General features: G+C 45.4%; 1 protein-coding gene across 1 annotated transcript; it reads right to left on the bottom strand.

Moving 5' to 3' along the window:
- Positions 1 to 770: 770 nt before the first annotated feature.
- LOC311132464 (phosphatidylinositol 4-kinase beta-like) lies at positions 771 to 17092 on the bottom strand (the record flags this gene model as incomplete). The annotated part of the gene is made up of 11 exons (XM_084165751.1): positions 771 to 952; positions 1105 to 1225; positions 1470 to 1602; positions 1892 to 2043; positions 2309 to 2422; positions 2536 to 2659; positions 4392 to 4496; positions 4617 to 4726; positions 4860 to 5093; positions 5356 to 5583; positions 16640 to 17092. The coding sequence occupies 11 exons, from the start codon at positions 17090 to 17092 to the stop codon at positions 771 to 773; spliced, it is 1956 nt and encodes a 651-aa protein (XP_084021877.1).

The following is a 17092-nucleotide window of genomic DNA, read 5'->3' as shown; positions in this document are numbered from 1 at the left end:
TCAAAACACATAAAAACCTTGGATTAAGGAGTTGTTTTCCAGACAGATAACACTCATACACCAATGGTTGTTATAGTCCTTTTTCCCCTCTCTTCGGGTTGGCTCATTCTTGATAACCACAGAACTTTCAGAGAACAAAGAAAATGTCCATTAGAAAACCTCAGCAATTGATATGTCTTGTGCTTTCGTTGTCGTTACATAGTGGTTTCTCAACTTCTCAAAGTCAATTTTGCTCTAAGAACAAAAATAAGTACATATATTCTATATGTACTGCTTTGTGATGCTCTTGCACAATTGATCTACAGTTATTCATTTTTCATCCATTCTGAGAAAAGTCTTCTTGGCTCCTCTGAATATAGACCACTACCACATTGCCCCTCCCCCTTTTCAATGAAGTACCTTCTCCGATATTGATACTTATCCTTTTCGTGTGTGATTTGAACTGTGCGTTATGCCTCGTTTTAGAACAGTCAATGCGGTAAATGTCCTATGGATAGGAGGACAAGAGGGAGAGGAGGTGCGGACTCCCCCTCCACAAGGCCAAAACAAGGAGGGGGTAAACAGTGGTCCGTCTAAGACAAAGAACATACCGAGTTTGCAAACAGGTCCTGTAGCACTAGTCTATACACAAGTCCATTTTCCTAAATGTGCTGCTATGGCAAGCACACATGCGTGAGTCCATATGCACATGTTCACCACCATCTTTATATGTATGTTTGCTTGCTCTCCCATGTGGTTGTCCCATGTAGTAGAGTTTGGTGTCGAACTGTTCACATGATGCCGTTGGTGAAGTACTGGAAGCCGTCGTAAAGCTTGGTGGTGATGGAGCGCATGGAGCCATCCACCATCTGCTCCACCAGCACCTGTAGCTGCTCCTCCGTCAGGCTCATGTGGAAACGTTCCTTCAGGTAGCGGATGGTGCTGGAGCCATGGAAGCAGGGTAGGTGAGAGCCTGGTGGGGGAGGAGAGAGGGGAGACCCAGGGAGAGGGAGTCAGAGGAGTTGCAATCCCAAGACCACAGAGAAACCGGGCAGATAGATAATGTTTATGGAAAAACACCACAACACACTGGTCATGCTAATATACCGTTTTAGCTAACAGTACCTTGCTGCATGATCTCCACTATTTGGACCACCTTCTCCATGTGTTTGCGAGCAGCTATCAGGCCCTGGAGCATCAGCATCTTGTAGTAGTTGAACATGTCTCCATCCAGGCCTCCCATCACCTGAGAGAACCACAGACAACAGAGGTTAGTCTTTACACATAAAAAACCAACAGGTTATGCAGGCTACTGCAGCTAACCAGCAAACTCGCTAATAGCATCTTTGAACACTAACAAATGTATGCATTTATGCAGTGAACATTTTGTGAGGTTTCTAGCTAGATTGTATGATCAATTCCACAGTGTTCTCCAGTTTACACTTATATGACAATGCAAATTCGCATGCAGTATAATTCATTTGACTCACATCCACAAATTCGCTGGTGAGCTTAAAAGCGGAGGTCTCAAAGCCCAGGTTCCTGGGCGAGCTGGACAGGATGAAGCCAAAGTCAATGTGGATTATGTGGCCCTCCGAGTCCAGGAGGATGTTTCCATTGTGTCTGGAGAAAGACAGAAAGGAGATAAGAGGGATAGGGGAACTGAGTAAAGGGTATAGGAATAGAGGAGAGGGTGGGATGTGGTAGTTGATATCAGACCACAAAAACTGTGTTTACACAGGCAGCCCAATTCTGACCTTCTGCCCAATTATTGGCAAAAGATCAGAATTGTGCAGCCTGTGTAAATGTAGCCAAACAGGCTCAAAGACAAAGGAAGCTAAGAGGGGAAATGGAACATGTGAGTAATGTAACGAGTGACACTGAAGAGGGGTGAAAAGGGAGGGCTGCCCACCTGTCTTTAACCTGCAGCAGGTAGCAGATGAGACTGTAGCCGGCGCAGCTCTCCACAAAGTTGCACTGGGCGGTGAGGAAGGCCTCGGTGGTGTAGCTGCCGTGCTCCTGCAGGAAGTAGTCCAGCAGAGACAGCTGGCTCTGCTTCCTCACCTGGAGCACAGAAACAGCATTTTGTATGAAATAGTAACAGACACAGTATTCCATTAGAAAAAGCTACCGACACGGCATTCCATTAGAATTAGCAACTGACACGAAATTCCAGTGCGTGATCAACCATTACTTAGATTATCAAAATCTTTCATCCCAAGAGGTACTGGATTACATAGCTAAACAACTCGGCTTGAAGTTATTGTTAGGCAACTTTGTCATGAGATTTCAAGTGCACAATTGGGTCCATCTCATTTTCTCTGCTCACCTGGGGCAGAGAGACAGCGTTCAGCACGGGCTCGATCATCCCGCTGTCCGATGACATCACCAGGATCTTATAGGGCTTGATCCACAGGGGGACGTGCTCCTGCTCCCAGATGGACTGGAGAGGAAAGGGGAGTAGTGGAGCGAATTAGTGATTGAATGAATGCTAATAAGAATAAATAATTCAGAGCATTTCTGTGGAATGGGACTCTACTGTGGAGAGTCAAGTACCTGTAGCTGGCTGAGCACCTGGAAGGCCAGTAGCTCTTGCCTCAGGTCGTCCCCACACTTCACGATGACCGACAGCAGCCGCCAGTTTGGCAGGTGACCGTAAGGGGAGCCCTCCCTTATCCGCCTGAGGGATGGAGAGAGCGGAAAGAAATAGTGAGACACAGCAAATGACTTTACAATGCCACAATGTGTTGTCTTCAATGCACTAAGTGGGACAGACATGTATCCTCGGGTGGGGGATTGTGTATGCCCATCCATTTTGTCTCTTCTAGTAATTACACTGCTCAAAAAAATAAAGGGAACACTTAAACAACACAATGTAACTCCAAGTCAATCACACTTCTGTGAAATCAAACTGTCCACTTAGGAAGCAACACTGATTGACAATATATTTCACATGCTGTTGTGCAAATGGAATAGACAACAGGTGGAAATTATAGGCAATTAGCTTGACACCCCCAATAAAGGAGTGGTTCTGCAGGTGGTGACCACAGACCACTTCTCAGTTCCTATGCTTCCTGGCTGATGTTTTGGTAGTGGTAGCATGAGACGGAGTCTACAACCCACACAAGTGGCTCAGGTAGTGCAGCTCATCCAGGATGGCACATCAATGCAAGCTGTGGCAAGAAGGTTTGCTGTGTCTGTCAGCGTAGTGTCCAGAGCATGGAGGCGCTACCAGGAGACAGGCCAGTACATCAGGAGACGTGGAGGAGGCCGTAGGAGGGCAACAACCCAGCAGCAGGACCGCTACCTCCGCCTTTGTGCAAGGAGGAGCACTGCCAGAGCCCTGCAAAATGACCTCCAGCAGGCCACAAATGTGCATGTGTCTGCTCAAACGGTCAGAAACAGACTCCATGAGGGTGGTATGAGGGCACGACGTCCATAGGTGGGGGTTGTGCTTACAGCCCAACACCGTGCAGGACGTTTGGCATTTGCCAGAGAACACCAAGATTGGCAAATTCGCCACTGGCGCCCTGTGCTCTTCACAGATGAAAGCAGGTTCACACTGAGCACATGTGACAGACGTGACAGAGTCTGGAGACGCCGTGGAGAACGTTCTGCTGCCTGCAACATCCTCCAGCATGACCGGTTTGGCGGTGGGTCAGTTATGGTGTGGGGTGGCATTTCTTTGGGGGGCTCGCCAGAGGTAGCCTGATCTTTCCATGTGCTCGCCAGAGGTAGCCTGACTGCCATTAGGTAACGAGATGAGATCATCAGACCCCTTGTGAGACCATATGCTGGTGCGGTTGGCCCTGGGTTCCTCCTAATGCAAGACAATGCTAGACCTCATGTGGCTGGAGTGTGTCAGCAGTTCCTGCAAGAGGAAGGCATTGATGCTATGGACTGGCCCGCCCGTTCCCCAGACCTGAATCCAATTGAGCACATCTGGGACATCATGTCTCGCTCCATCCACCAACGCCACGTTGCACCACAGACTGTCCAGGACTTGGCGGATGCTTTAGTCCAGGTCTGGGAGGAGATCCCTCAGGAGACCATCCGCCACCTCATCAGGAGCATGCCCAGGTGTTGTAGGGAGGTCATACAGGCACGTTGAGGCCACACACTACTGAGCCTCATTTTGACTTGTTTTAAGGACATTACATCAAAGTTGGATCAGCCTGTAGTGTGGTTTTCCACTTTAATTTTGAGTGTGACTCCAAATCCAGACCTCCATGGGTTGATACATTTGATTTCCATTGATTATTTTTGTGTGATTTTGTTGTCAGCACATTCAACTATGTAAAGAAAAAAGTATTTAATAAGATTATTTCATTCATTCAGATCTAGGATGTGTTATTTTAGTTTTCCCTTTATTTTTTTTGAGCAGTGTATATTTCTATATACCAATCACCCACCTGACTTTCTCCTGCCAGGGCTCCTTGAGCGCCACAGCGGACGGGTCCTCCGGATCTTTCCGGAACGTTGTGGGGGTGTGGGCCAGGTTCTCTGATAGACGTCGCCTAAGACAAAAGAAACATGCGGTTGTAAAACAGCTATCCAGACCAAAACTCTATAACAAGAAAGTCTTAAAGACAAACTACAAGCTAGCAGGGCAATTCTGTCAGGCAGTGACCCTGTACCTGATGTCGCCAGCGGCGATGAAGACAGGCTCCTTGCTCTCCGTGCTGGTGATGCTGTCCACAGAGAACTGGGAGATGTTGTCACTGCTACTGGTGTGGCCTTCTGGGAGCTGGAACCATAGAAGGACCCCAGAGTTAAAGTACATTCAAATCTGATTCACCTCCTCCTTCCCCAACAACCTAGTCATCAAAATGTGACTTAAAGTCAGACGGTGCCACCATGTGGTTGCCATGGGTACCTACCTCCACTTCCAACTTGCCGATATCATCCACGGCCCAGGCATCGTCGTCGTTGTCGTAGTTGGGCACGGTGGAGAAACTGCCGGCGCGCTGCTCGGCTGTGATGCCAACGCACTCCGGGAGGAGGTTGTCCACAGAGCGGGCGCTGCGGATGCATGTCTCCGGGATGCGCAGGGGAATGCCGGACGTCTCGAACCTCTCGCACTCCAGCACCTCCACGTAGATGATGTACGGGGCCTGAGAGGAAGGGGAGAATGAAGAGGTCACTGGAGTTCTAGACCTATTTTTGTAAGGTACATTTATGCAGGAAGTCCCATTGACAAAGAGCATTGGGGCCCACTCCATCTAAACTCCAGGCTCCTCAGGAAATAAATAACAAACGAACAAATGAGTTAACTAATTAATCGTGTCAAACTACTAGGCATTCTGGTCACCTTGTTTTTGGAGCCTGTTGTGTGTGTACCTCCTTATACATGTGTATTACAACAAGTTGCCTCACCTTATCTTTGGAGTTGAGCACCACGGCCTGTGTGTGGGGAATGCGCACCACGTGGTGGTCGAAGGCTGCAGTGGGCAGCCAGACGCGGGCTGGCAGCTTGTGGTTGAGCTGTGACAGCTCTGAGATGAGCTGCCAGGTCTTCTGCTCCTTGGTGGGCAGCGTGGCCAGCCGCTTTCCGATGCCCATCAGAGACTTGATGAACTCCCTCTGCAGCGTCAGGCGCAACGGCTACAGAGAGGAGGAGCGAGGTTAGGAGGAGGAGAGCTGGTTAGAATCTAGATCAAGACAGATGTCTTTTTGTGTTCTGAAGACATTTACAACAAGCTACAGCAAATAACAAGTGGCACATCTTTTTTTTAGGGTCCTTCCTGGAATGACTGCACACACAAAAAAAAAAAGAGGCTGAGAAAGGAGGGAGGAAGATGGGTATGATGGGAATTGAAAGAAGGATGTTTTAGGAGCGGAATCTGAAGAGAAAACCAAGGGGAGGTATAAGACTAAGAATGCATGGGCACAGGGAGTAAGAAGCAAATAAATTAAATTCTGTCAACCCATTGCAGTACCTCATACCAGCACCAGAGATCAGTACCACAATGGTTAAAATGAGAGACTTGAGCGAAACCCAGATACCAAACAAGCTCTTGGGCCTTGGAGATGTTTAGTCAACTTATTTTGTCCAATATCTTCATATTTAAAGTATGAGCAATATTCAATACCATTATAGTAGGTCAAAGTACAAATCTAGGAAGTCCTTTGTTCTACAGTCCACCATTAAGGCTACTTTGAAATTAGATAACATCTCAATCATAAGGTTACTATATAAAAAAAGTACTTACATTTTGTTTTGTTATGGAAACAAGTTCCAATTAAGTAGGCTAACATATGGGACAGTTAACATTTTTGTTAAAATACTTAACACACAAGAAAAAAAGGTTAATTTGTTAGTTCTTAGTTAAAGGTAGACTCAGTGAAATGTATGTTGCCACGAGCAGCACCGCAGATATTGAGATGAGCGAGATAAAATACTTTGCTCACACAGTCGCACTGTTACAGCATGGTAGCCAAGGGACCAAAACAGCGGAGAAGTTGAGCCTCGCACTTCAACGCTCTTAGTTGTTGTGGAAATTGACCCACTATGCTGTTTACTTTCTGCATCTACGTCATCCCACTGACTCTACCTTTAATACCAGGTAGGACAATTTTTGCCACATGAACTACTGCCAGTGGCGTATTTGTTGCTTAGGACTACCATGTAAAATGTGTAAACGTGTGTAATTATGACTGACTTTGACTGACTCTCCTTCAGTAAAGGTTACTCCAGGTGTCTTTACATTTAGCTGAGTCTCCCCATTCCAAAACTCCCAGAAGCATTTTTCAAAAACATGAAGCAAGTTATCCGATTACAGAGAGAAAAACAACCCAAGGGGTTGAGACCATTGCACTACATGCCAATGTCCATACTTTTATACCACAAAGAAATCATGCCCAATGCATACATGTGCTAGTTGGTGTGGACATTGAAACAGAGCCTAGAGGTGGCGTTGACACACAGATTAGGGCTAGGGCTGTTGCGGTGACCTTATTACCGCCAGTCACGAGTCGTGACCGCAGTTAAATTCCCGTTGGTAAAGGTACTCCCAATCCAAAACTGCGCAAATGAACGGTGCTGATGGATAGCCTACCAAACTTGCTAATGGCCTGGAACTCAGTGCTCTATTGTCCCTCTAATCACATCATGATTTAATTTGAATAATCTGAATGATGAGGACAAATAATTATGGGAGTTACAGTTCCTGTTCCGAAATGGACACGGGAAAGCCCCGGACCCAATATGCATACATTTTTAAAACCTCTCCCGAAAGGACAACTGGTCTGATCCGAGTGAGGGAAGCAGCAGAAAAGCCAATTGTTTTGCTACTTTATTCAACCGGACCCATGGGAGGGGAGAGAGCGAGAGCGAGGCTGTTAGGGAGTGGAGGCCGTTCGGTGTGTGTGTGAATGTATGAGTAAGCACCATGAGCCTGAGAGAGAGACCGCAACCACTGTTAACTTCTTGGTAGTTATTTATCATCCAATCCGATTATTCAGTACCTGTCTTGACTCAAACTGAGAGAAGCTAGCTAACTCGGCTAATTGAGCCTAGCCATAACATTACTGCGCTTTTCACCGTCCTACCGTTAGCCTACACATAACTCCACTCAGACTATAGCGTAAATAGCAGCATACCCGTTGGCTTTTGGTCGTTGTAGCCTCTCATTTCACTTTTAATTCCATCTTCCATTGATTAGATCTCCCCCTCTCCAAATCATCAATATATAGAGTTGCATCATGCAGCCCTTTATGTTTTGATTTCTAAGACATTCCCTGGTTTATAAGCCTATCACAACTAAATCAATAATGGATTTTATTGTGATGGCTATATTAAAAATGTACTTTGACTTTTTAAAATCTAGATGTTCCAAAAGCGCGCTAAACATGTTTATGTATAATTAACGGTCAATTACCGTGAGACCGGCAGTCATTTGCATGACAATTACCGCCTGCCAAAATTTCATGACCGCCACAGCCCTAGTTAGGCCTATTCAAAACCACAGATTTTCCAGGACGAGGAACCTGTATTTCATAGCATTTCCTTGGTCTTTTTGTGTTGACAGGCAAACCAAGCAGCTTCCTTAGCATTCTACTTTTGTAGTCAAATGTCAAAATGCCTTTCCTGTGAAGAAGTGTATTTTCTGGATCATGACCAAACGTCATGACTTCCTGACATTACTTCCAGAGTGGACAGGACGTTCTGTTGAGGAAGGGTCCCCGAGTGTTACTGGGATTGGATTTCCCTATTCAAAACAACTGATTCTGGACCCATGCTTAACGAGGCAAAATAATTGGTGTTCCAAGTGGCTGGGTAACACTTCCCAAAATGTAATTCATAGATTTGAAAAGGTAGAGTGGATATCTGCTCTATCATATAGAGTCGAGTCCTGTTAGGGCTGGCACATTTACCGTATACACATTTTTTTTACCTTTATTTAACTAGGCAAGTCAGTTAAGAACATATTCTTATTTACAATGGACAGCCTACACCAGCCAAACCCAGATGACGCTGGGCCAATTCTGCGCCGCCCTATGGGACTCCCAATCACAGCAAGTTGTGATACAGCCTGGAATCGAACCAGGGGGTCTGTAGTGACGCCTCAAGCACTGAGATGCAGTGCCTTAGACCACTGCGTCACTCGGTTATGGATGAAGCCGGCACAAGAATAAAATAACCCATCTTTTTTTTTGTGGAACAACTGTTCATGGACTCAACAACATGATGAAACTTTGCTCCTTGCTGAAACAAGCAAGGTGTTGTAGCAAACGAGTCTTCTGCTCTATTGCACTACATTGTAAAGTGCAAGGGTGACAATATACACTACATTACCAAAAGTATGTAGACACCTGCTTGTCAAATATCTCATTACAAAATCGTGGGCATGTTGGAAGATGTTGGAACATTGCTGCGGGTACTTGCTTCTACTCAACCACAAGAGCATTCGTGAGGTCGGGCACTGATGTTGGGCGATTAGGCCTGGCTCGCAGTCAGCGTTCCAATTCATCCCAAAGGTGTTCGATGGGGTTGAGGACAGGGCTCTGTGCAGGCCAGTCAAGTTCTTCCACACCGATCTCAACAAACCATTTCTGTACAGACCTCGCTTTGTGCACAGGGGCATTGTCATGCTGAAACAGGAAAGGGCCTTCCCCAAACTGTTGCCACAAAGTTGGAAGCACAGAATCGTCTAGAATGTCATTGTATGCTGTAGCGTTAAGATTTCCCTTCACTGGAACTAAAGGGCTTAGCCCGAACATTGAAAAACAGCCCCAGACCATTATTCATCCTCCACCAAACTTTACAGTTGGCACTATGCATTTGGGCAGGTAGCGTTCTCCTGGCATCCGCCAAACCTAGATTAGTCCGTCGGACTGCCAAATGGTGAAGCATGATTCATCACTCCAGAGAACGCGTTTCCACTGGTCCAGAGTCCAATGGCGGTGAGCTTTACACCACTCCAGCCGACACTTGGCATTGCGGATGGTGATCTTAGGCTTGTGTGCAGCTGCTCGGCCATGGGAACCCACTTCATGTTGCTTCCAGAGGCAGTTTGGAACCCGAAGACAGACTATTTTTATGCGCCATGCGCTTCAGCACTCGCCGGTCTCGTTCAGTGAGCTTGTGTGGCCTACCACTTTGCGGCTGAGCCGTTGTTGCTCCTAGACGTTTCCACTTCACAATAACAGTACTTACAGTTTACCGGGGAAGCTCTAGCAGGGCAGGAATTTGACAAACTGACTTGTTGGAAAGGTGGCATCCTATGACGGTGCCACGTTGAAAGTCACTGAGCTCTTCAGTAAGGTCATTCTACTGCCATGGTTTGTCTATGGAGATCACATGGCTGTGCTCGATTTTATACACCTGTCAGCAACACGTGTGGCTGAAATAGCCAAATCCACTAATTTGAAGGGGTGTCCACATACTTTTGTATATATAGTGTATTTGACCGCAACTGGATCCAAATAACTGAAAATGTAATTCTCATGCTGATTAGATTTTCAAATATGTAATGCATTTCAGGAGTCTAGCCTAAAATGAGCAATTAGCTGTAGGATACTTTCCGGAATGTACCTGTATAGACAGTAACTGCTCACCCAATAGACATGTAACCAAAGTACACGTTGCTGATGACAACTGCCTTGGGGATAGAGTCGACAGGGAGACCGAGCCTGAGGCTTGGGTTACCTGCAGAACACAACAAGGTGTGGCAGAAATGCATTTTCTCTGTGTGCATGTACGTCAGCAGTAGAGCAGACGTCCTTTGCACTTGTTGTCCAGGTGATTGTTGAACACAGGGCGACGTGTTAGAATACCATTTTGTAAGGGCGGAGCTAAAATCGGGTGACAACGCATAGCTCCTCTGTACTAGCCTATCTGATGAGGAAGTCAGTCTAAAGACCTACAACTGATTTTACAGCAGTCAAATCAATGTTGAGGCATTTGCCTGCCACCGAACGTCTTTATGTTCAAGTGAATAATGCTGGGCCCGACATTGATGCTTGACCGAACGGATAAGTAAAAAATAATAAATCACGCTAAAAATCAAACAATTATGCTACCCCAATCAGAATTTGATCAAAGTGTCCTCTGTTATTGTAGGCCTACAGGCACGAGTGGTCTTTCAATCATGCAGTCGCAATATGTGTTTTTGAGATCAAAGCGAGACTAGCTCCACGTGAACATGTTGATATTGATTGGTAGTTAGTGAGCTATTTACCCAGTTATAGCCAATTTTTGGTCAGCAATGAAAATCTTGGAAAAGTCATGGTGTGTCCATCACCTGCATGTGTTCAAGTGGGTAGTTGCCAGAGGAGAGAGGGGGTGAGAGACATTGCGCAGCAGGTAAAATAATGATATCGCCTATAGACTAACTAGATAGCCATTTCAAAACATAGTGAGTGGCTGGTTCTCGCTAGTTAACTATTAGCATGTATTAATGTCATTGTCATGTCAGATGTCCTGTATCCAGATAAACTTTCCACCGGCACTCACGTATAACCGCAAATGGCCGACATGCAGTTGATACAGGTGTGTTGATGAAACCAATATTGCATACTCCGGTTGTAAAACAGTCTCTCAAACGCTCAGAATTTGCTAGGATTCTCCTCTATTCAATACTGGCCATGTAATTCTGACATATATATACACACACATATATATACACACACACACACACTACTGTTCAAAAGTTTGGGGTCACTTAGAAATGTCCTTGTTTTCAAAAGAAAAGCAATTTTTCGTCCATTAAAATAACATCAAATTGATCAGAAATACAGTGTAATACGCGCTTTCTATTCTGGTTAGAGCGCTGTTCTGTGAAGGGAGTAGTACACAGCGTTGTACAAGATCTTCAGTTTCTTGGCATTTCTCGCATGGAATAGCCTTCATTTCTCAGAACAAGAATAGACTGACGAGTTTCAGAAGAAAGTTGTTTGTTTCTGGCCATTTTGAGCCTGTAATCGAACCCACAATTGCTGATGCACCAGATACTCAACTAGTCTCAAGAAGGCCAGTTTTATTGCTCCTTTAAAATCAGCACAACAGTTTTCAGCTGTGCTAACATAATTGCAAAATGGTTTTCTAATGATCAATTAGCCTTTTAAAATGATAAACTTGGATTAGCAAACACAACGTGCCATTGGAACACAGGACAGATGGTTGCTGATAATTGGCCTCTGTACGCCTATGTAGACATTCCATAAAAAATCTGCCGCTTCCAGCTACAACATTAACAATGTCTACACTGTATTTCTGATCAATTTGATGTTATTTTAAAAATGGACAAAGAAAATGCTTTTCTTTCAAAAACAAGGACATTTCTAAGTGACCCCAAACTTTTGAACGGTAGTGTATATAGAAACAGAAATAATTTGTGTAAAGCGACAGCTGCATCTGTAGTTAAACTGCTCATGTATGTTTACATTGAATCCCACTCTGGGGGGGAAATGGTGCTATCTGAATCCACCACAGTGCCCCAGCCCGGCGGCTATGTTGCCAAGACGACGCGAGGTGGGCAGGAAGAGGGAAGTATTGTGGCGGAGAGGGCATACCTGGGCACTGACAGCTGAGCCCAGACTGTAAACAAAAAAGGGCTGTAATGCAACACCCACCCAATCTGCACTGCGGGGGTGGTCCCACTCACATTACAGCGCGGCTCAAAATTGTGGACATATTTCACAGCATTCTTCTTCCTCTTCACTGTGATTGGTGCCTCTTGGTTTTTCCTCACTGTTGCAATCCAGCCAGAGGCCAAGTAAAAAGATCAAAACAAAATTAGTCAGGTCAGTCCTTAGGCCAATAACCAGGACTAACAAGATGGCGTGTGAAGCCTTATCAATAAGGACTATCAGTACAGTATTTATTATCAAAGCAAAATGGACTGCTTGGCATCCAACTAGTGATCACTGTGTACTAATACGACAGAGTTTCTAAACCCAGAGGCGCAACACGCGAGACTTCCCATAATGCTTGCGAAGCAGACTCAGCAGACCAGACCAGGGTTTGGTAAGTTAACCCTCCTATTATGTTGTGGGTCAATTTGACCCGTTTCCACTTTTGCGTTGTCTAAAATACTAGTTAACCACTCTTTTTCGCCATGAAATTACATGACTTTTCCTCATTTAGGGTCATGAACCTAACTGCAAAATGTGGACACACTGATGTGTTGTGGAATGTCTGTGTACATTTTGTATACAAACATGATGTTGTGGGTCATTTTGACCCGGAGGCTTTCATGTGTATATATATTTGCACAGGTGCAAAACAAAAAAGTGTCTTTGATTTATTTTGTTTTGACTGGTCCTGGTTGCACTTTTAGAATTGTGTTTGGGTTAAAAAGGGCTTTCCCAAGCTTCTCCTCAGTGTGAGAGCAGCAGGTCCCTGACACAGACACTCAAAAATGAGCTCCAAAAGATTTTCAATCAATGAAGTCTTATCACAAATTCTGGACTGTGACAGTGAAAAAGAAGAAGAGGTTTCAGAGACAGAGGATATTTCAGAGATAGAGGACAATGCTGTTGATGATCCAGATTTTGTCTTCATTGAAGAGGATTCAGAGGAGGAGTCTGCCGTACCATCCCCTACATCAGATGAGAGACAGAGCATGCAACAAGCATCATCAAGAGAAGAGAAGACATGGAAGTCTAAAGATGGTCATATTGAATGGTCACCGTCACCACAACGAGGTCAAGGTAGACTCTCAGCTTCCAATGTAATAAAAATGGTTCCAGGACCTACACGATTTGCTGTCACTCGAGTCCATGACATACAATCAGCTTTTGAGCTCTTTTTACCCCAAGCAATAGAGAAGATTGTTCTGGACATGACCAACTTGGAGGGGAGCCGTGTGTTTCAAGAGAACTGGAAGCCACTGGATCGGATTGACTTGCATGCATACATTGGATTGCTCATATTAGCTGGAGTCTACCGGTCAAACGGAGAAGCAACGGCCAGCCTGTGGAATGAAGAGAATGGAAGGCCAATATTTCGGGCAACAATGTCTCTACAAGAATTCCACATAATTTCTCGGGTGATTCGCTTTGATAACCGTGATACCAGACCGGGTCGACGTGAAAGAGACAAACTAGCTGCAATCAGAGATGTATGGGATAAATGGGTGGAAATTCTACCGTTACTGTACAATCCCAGTCCTCATGTTACAGTTGATGAACGCCTTGTTCCATTCAGAGGACGTTGTCCCTTCAGACAGTATATGCCAAACAAGCCTGCAAAATGTGGCATCAAAATATGGGCAGCATGTGATGCCACATCAAGCTATGCATGGAATATGCAAGTTTACACTGGGAAGCCACCCGGCGGAGTGCCTGAGAAAAACCAGGGGATGCGGGTGGTGCTGGACATGAGTGAAGGGCTGCAAGGTCATAACATCACGTGTGACAACTTCTTCACATCCTACCGCCTTGGTGTTGAACTACAGAAGAGAAAGCTGACCATGGTTGGAACAATCAGAAAAAACAAACCTGAACTTCCCAGTGAGCTTCTGAAAATGCAGGGCAGAACTGTGCATTCCTCTAAATTTGCTTTCTCTGAAAATGCAACTGTTGTTTCATACTGCCCAAAGAAGAACAAGAATGTTCTTGTAATGAGCACAATGCACAAAGATGCATCGCTGAGTGCAAGAGAGGACATCAAGCCACAAATAAAACTGGACTACAATTCCACCAAAGGAGGAGTTGACAATTTGGATAAAGTCACAGCAACATATAGTTGTCAGCGCATGACTGCCCGCTGGCCTTTGGTGATTTTCTACAACATTGTGGATGTGTCTGCTTACAATGCCTATGTCCTGTGGACTGAAATCAACCAGCAATGGAATGGTGGCAAATTGTACCGACGCCGGCTTTTCCTAGAGGAGCTCGGCAAAGCTCTCATCACTCCCAAGATCCAGAGGAGAGTCCGGCCTCCTCGGTCGACAGCAGCTGCATCTGCCGTCCAGAAAATTCAAGCTGGACCATCAACACATGCCTCCAATCAACCAGAAATGGATCCAGTGGATACAGGCAGTGGCAAGAAACGGAAAAGATGCCAGCTCTGCCCCCCTCGACAAGACAGTAAAACAAGCACCACTTGTGTAGAATGCAATAAATACATCTGCAGAAAGCACACACACACATTGTGTTCAACATGTAGAGAGAAAGACTGAAGGGATAATATGGACCAATAGGGGGGGAAAAAACCTACTTGGGGAAACTGAAAAATCTTGTTTGTGAGAAAGGAAATATGTTTAACAAATAGTTCTTAAATATTGTTTAAAAAAAATAAAAAGTATTGTATTTCTTCTTTCTGAAATGTCTGATAAGACAAAATAAAGTTGTTTCTGTTTTTACTTAATTCTTTGACTGTCTTGAGTGTGTTTAAACTGTGCGGGTCAATTTGACCCGTAACATAATGGATGTCATTTTTTTTCCAGCAAAGCACAAGGGTTAATGGGAGAAGTGAAAAATGTATTCTTAGTTGTTAAGTTTCTCGAAATCTAAATGCAACACAGATTCAAGCTAGGCTTAAGTAGCGGAAACTGTCATTACTACAACCTCATGAAAGTGACAGGTTTTTATTTGACAAAAACTTTGATATAAAGTTGTTTTTGTTGAAAATAAAAACCTGTCACTTTCATTAGGTTGTAGTAATGACAGTTTCCGCTACTTAAGCCTAGCTTGAATCTATGTGCCTTTGATTTGACGGCCTAAACGACCGTTAAACCCGACGATGTGTTTCTGCACATGAGCTTAGCTAGCTAACGTTGCCAAAACATCACTTACAAGCGTGATCGGGGATTTCTATTGGAGAAGCAGTTTCTGCCCATCTTTGCTAATACATCCTAAAGAGCAAAGTCAATAAAGCGAAGTGCCCTTGAACTCCTTTGGGCTGTTGGTTGCATTCTGTGGATTGTTAATGTGCTCCACCTGCCCTACAGGATTCTTCACAGCACAGACACAGATTAAACAGGGATCACTGGCCACAACAACATCAGCAGGGAGGTTTGATGCAGGCATACGTGGGGAAGGGAGGGGAGGAAAACAGAGTGAGGGAGAGCGAAAGAGAAGGAGAGGAGATTAGCTGAGAGAGGGATGGGTAGAGGATTTTTAAAAAGGATGACAAAAACAGGCACAAAAAACAGAATAGAGAGAGGTGAGAGAGAGACTAGAGGTGAGAGGAAACATTGGTAGTAGGGAGAAAATGCATAACACAGCAAGATGCCTGGGAGAGTCCAATAAATCGTTGAACGAGGGGAGAGGGACCGTCTTTCTGCTATAGTTCAGGACCTTGTCCCATCTAAAACTACCCAATTTGATTTCTCATAAAATAACTGATCCCCAGAAGGTTGCAAGCCAGACAATCAGTGAGACCGAGAGAAAGGCCAGACAAGAGGAAGCAGAAAACTTCCACCAGAACCATATCGCTCGTCAACACTGACACAAATCCTGCCCCAACACAAACATGCTCACAATAGCATCTGCTAAACAATCTAATGTCTGCAATGATAGAAAGTGACCAATTTTTTCACCAAGCTCTCCATTCGAGAGGGACCCACCCTCAACCTCACTCTGACACCAGCTGCAGAGCAATCTGGCTGAGACGTCCAGCCAAAAAGGAGAGGGAGGACACTGCACGCCCAAAACAATAGGGAGGGAACTCTGGAGATGTGGGACAGATGCTACCTAACCCCACCCCCTTCTTTATTAGTTAGACTGAGGGTAGTCTGGCTAGACCATAGAAAGAGCTGGAATAACACTCTTCAATGTCCAAAACTCGTACTCCTGGGATCCCAAAGAATGTTCAATTTTGACAGAACAGTTTTTGCACAAGTAATATTATTGTGAGACATGGAAGATGAGCCTGCAAGTCGCAAGCAAACGCTGCACCTGCGAATAATAAAAAGTATTGCTGACTCAGCACACTTCAGCATGGCTGATCCAAGCTTCCCTTGCTGAATCCCACAGTGTTCTGTAGGACAACCATTTACTACTGACACACAGATGGAGAAAAACTTGGTATTCAGGTTACTCAGGGTTTCCTGTGCTTTATCATCCATAGGGACTATAAAAGAGAACATGTATGCAACAGGCCTACTATTAAAGATTAAAAACGTACAAAGACATTCTATACTCTACAACTCTGATCCCACTCTCCCTTCCCTCTTTTTGTATGACAAAATATGTTAAAAAAGGTACTCACCTCATCGTAGCCGCTTTCCACCTTGGGGTTGCTGGCTGTTCTCCTGAGGCTACTCCCCAGGCTTGTGCAATGCGTGGCGTCCGACTTGGATCGCTGATGTGTCCGCTTGGAAGGCGAGAGGTAGGCATCGGCAGGGATGATTTGGCTGTCGGGGGCCGGGGGCGGCTCCACGGTGTGCCGCTGGTGGTGTCGAATGTGGGCAACGTCCCGCAGCCCAGGGCTGGCGTCCGCAGCACCGGCGGGACCCACACCTTTAGAAGCTGAGTGGGGCTTTAGTTCGTCTGAGAGGATTAGCTTGCGCAGCTTGGTGCCGCGCGAGTGGCGCTGGGTAGAGATGTGCATGTCGGAGGAGTAGGCGCCGAGCAGCCATGCCGTCTGCAGGGAGAAGGCAATGCTCTGGCGGCAGCGGTGCACCACGTAGGGCCGGATGGCGTCGCCCATATCCTCGTCCAT

Source organism: Coregonus lavaretus, assembly GCF_964263955.1.
Source record: "Coregonus lavaretus genome assembly, chromosome: 7".
NCBI classification, from domain to species: domain Eukaryota; kingdom Metazoa; phylum Chordata; class Actinopteri; order Salmoniformes; family Salmonidae; genus Coregonus; species Coregonus lavaretus.
This window is presented reverse-complemented; position numbering and strand designations above follow the sequence as displayed.